This window comes from Trichinella spiralis (assembly GCF_000181795.1).
Source record: "Trichinella spiralis strain ISS 195 chromosome Unknown Scfld3805, whole genome shotgun sequence".
NCBI classification, from domain to species: Eukaryota; Metazoa; Nematoda; class Enoplea; order Trichinellida; family Trichinellidae; genus Trichinella; species Trichinella spiralis.
The window spans coordinates 613-2,461 of NW_003530744.1; the positions used below are offsets into that span (position 1 = coordinate 613).

At 37.3% G+C, this 1,849-nt stretch overlaps 1 protein-coding gene across 1 annotated transcript; it reads left to right on the forward strand.

Moving 5' to 3' along the window:
* The first annotated feature begins 204 nt into the window (after positions 1 to 204).
* Tsp_13686 (putative SH3 domain protein) lies at positions 205 to 1,656 on the forward strand. Its single transcript, XM_003367715.1, has 3 exons — positions 205 to 347; positions 386 to 540; positions 596 to 1,656. The coding sequence occupies exons 1-3, from the start codon at positions 205 to 207 to the stop codon at positions 1,654 to 1,656; spliced, it is 1,359 nt and encodes a 452-aa protein (XP_003367763.1).
* The last annotated feature ends 193 nt before the right edge of the window (positions 1,657 to 1,849 follow it).

Genomic DNA, 1,849 nt, shown 5'->3' on the forward strand with positions numbered 1-1,849 from the left:
ACTTTAAATATTTATGCTTTAAATTTCTTGCACTTGAGCTGTGAAAAAATGAGATCGTAACATGCAGTCTAATTTTACATATTCTATGAGATGAAAGTCCATTGACAAATGTTGAAAAATCCTTTTTAGCTTGGGCTTTCGATTATGCCATTTCTTTTGCCATAAATCAAAAAGCCCATTTTTTGCGACGTCGGTTTGTTCAAAATGAATTCCAAAATTAAAATTATGCGAGCGTTGCATAATTTTCAAACAAATATTCCAGGCGACTTGAACTTCCGAGCTGGTGAAATCATTATTTTATTGAAAACTATTGATGCGAATTGGTACTCAATAATTTTGTTAATAAAGTTTGTATATTTGAAAGTGAAAGCATAATATTGTTTAGGTGTTATGGCGAAAGTGCCGAAGGATATCAGGGTATATTCCCTTCATCATATGTTTTTGAAGAGAATCTTCCACAAGTTCAACCTGGTCAGAAACTGCTTATCGCTCTACAGACGTTTCACGCACAAGCCGCCGGTGATTTGTCAGTCAACGCAGGTAAAAATAATGCAATTGCTATTTTTAAATTTGAATTTTAAATTATTTTTATCAGGTGATATTATTTTGGGTATTGAAAAAGTGGATGAAAATTGGTGGCAAGGCGTTTCGAGGGAAAAATGTGGTTTGTTACCTGCTAATTTTGTGCGTGAGTTGGACATGCATTTGGACAATAGCCAATTTCGAGAAAATGATAACGTTCCAACTAAACGGGCTGTTGTTTTGAAATCAATGAAAGCTGCTTTGCCTGAGGAGATAGATTTAAACGAAGGTGAACAAGTGGTCATTGAAGAATTTTTGGATAAATATTGGTGTCGTGGAACTTGTCAGAATCGTCGAGGCATATTTCCTAGATCGTTTGTTAAAATTGTTGAAGAAGAAGAAGAACAGTCCAGAACGTCGTTGAATGAATACAAATTTGCAATATCAGACAGCAAAAAAGATTTGCCGTCTAAACCGACAATGCCATATGCAATTGTAAAATACAAATTTGTTCCACAATATGAGGGTGAAATGGCAGTTGAAGCAGGCGAACTACTGTCGTTGATTGGTCACGTTGACAATGAATGGACATTGGTATCAGCCGAAGGGCGTGCTGGCATTGTTCCAACAAGCTATTTGAATATTATTATAGACTGTCCAACGGTCTCTGGTACTGAATTACAAAGTGCAATAGCTGAAGCGAATGCTAATCGGCCTGCTGTTACGGGTGCAAATTCTCATGCTCACTGGGCAAGTAGCAGTGGTGGTTTAGCTGATTTCAACAAATCGACTTATTATAAAGTTCTCTTTGATTACAATGCTGCAACTGTTAATCATTTGATGGTAAAGGCTGGTGACTTGATTACTGTTTTAAAAACAGTAGGAACTGAGTGGGTTGAAGCAGTAAATCAAAGAACTCTTTCGAGGGGACTCTTACCTCGCAGCTATCTGACAGCTATTAATGATTTCCAAATTCAAAACAAGCAAGACCACATGAAAATGTCTCAAAAAAGGCAGTTGGATATTGAATTGGAAAAATGTATTGCTCGTAATTTATTATCACTTGATTTTGACTGCAAAAATAGAAAAATCAGTGATTGCAATGTTGACCCCCCACCCTACGCGCGTCGCTAGATTTGGAATTCATCTCCTCACTCTAATGTGCTACAGCACTGCTCATCATGTGATGAGTCATCATTGAGGAAAGATTCTAGTATATGAGATGCGATGACACTGTCTCTCTCAGTCCATCTACTAAGAAGATTCCTCCTCACGACCGAAAACTCTTCCCGTTGTTCATCAAGAAAGTCCTCATTTCGGGTGAATG

Excerpts from the sequence above, each read along its gene's own strand:
- Tsp_13686 (XM_003367715.1), top strand. The coding sequence starts at position 205 with ATGAATTCCAAAATTAAAATTATGCGAGCGTTGCATAATTTTCAAACA. Across the intron at positions 348-385 it reads TCAATAATTTTGTTAATAAA|GTGTTATGGCGAAAGTGCCG; the intron begins GTTTGTATATTT and ends AATATTGTTTAG. Across the intron at positions 541-595 it reads TGATTTGTCAGTCAACGCAG|GTGATATTATTTTGGGTATT; the intron begins GTAAAAATAATG and ends TATTTTTATCAG.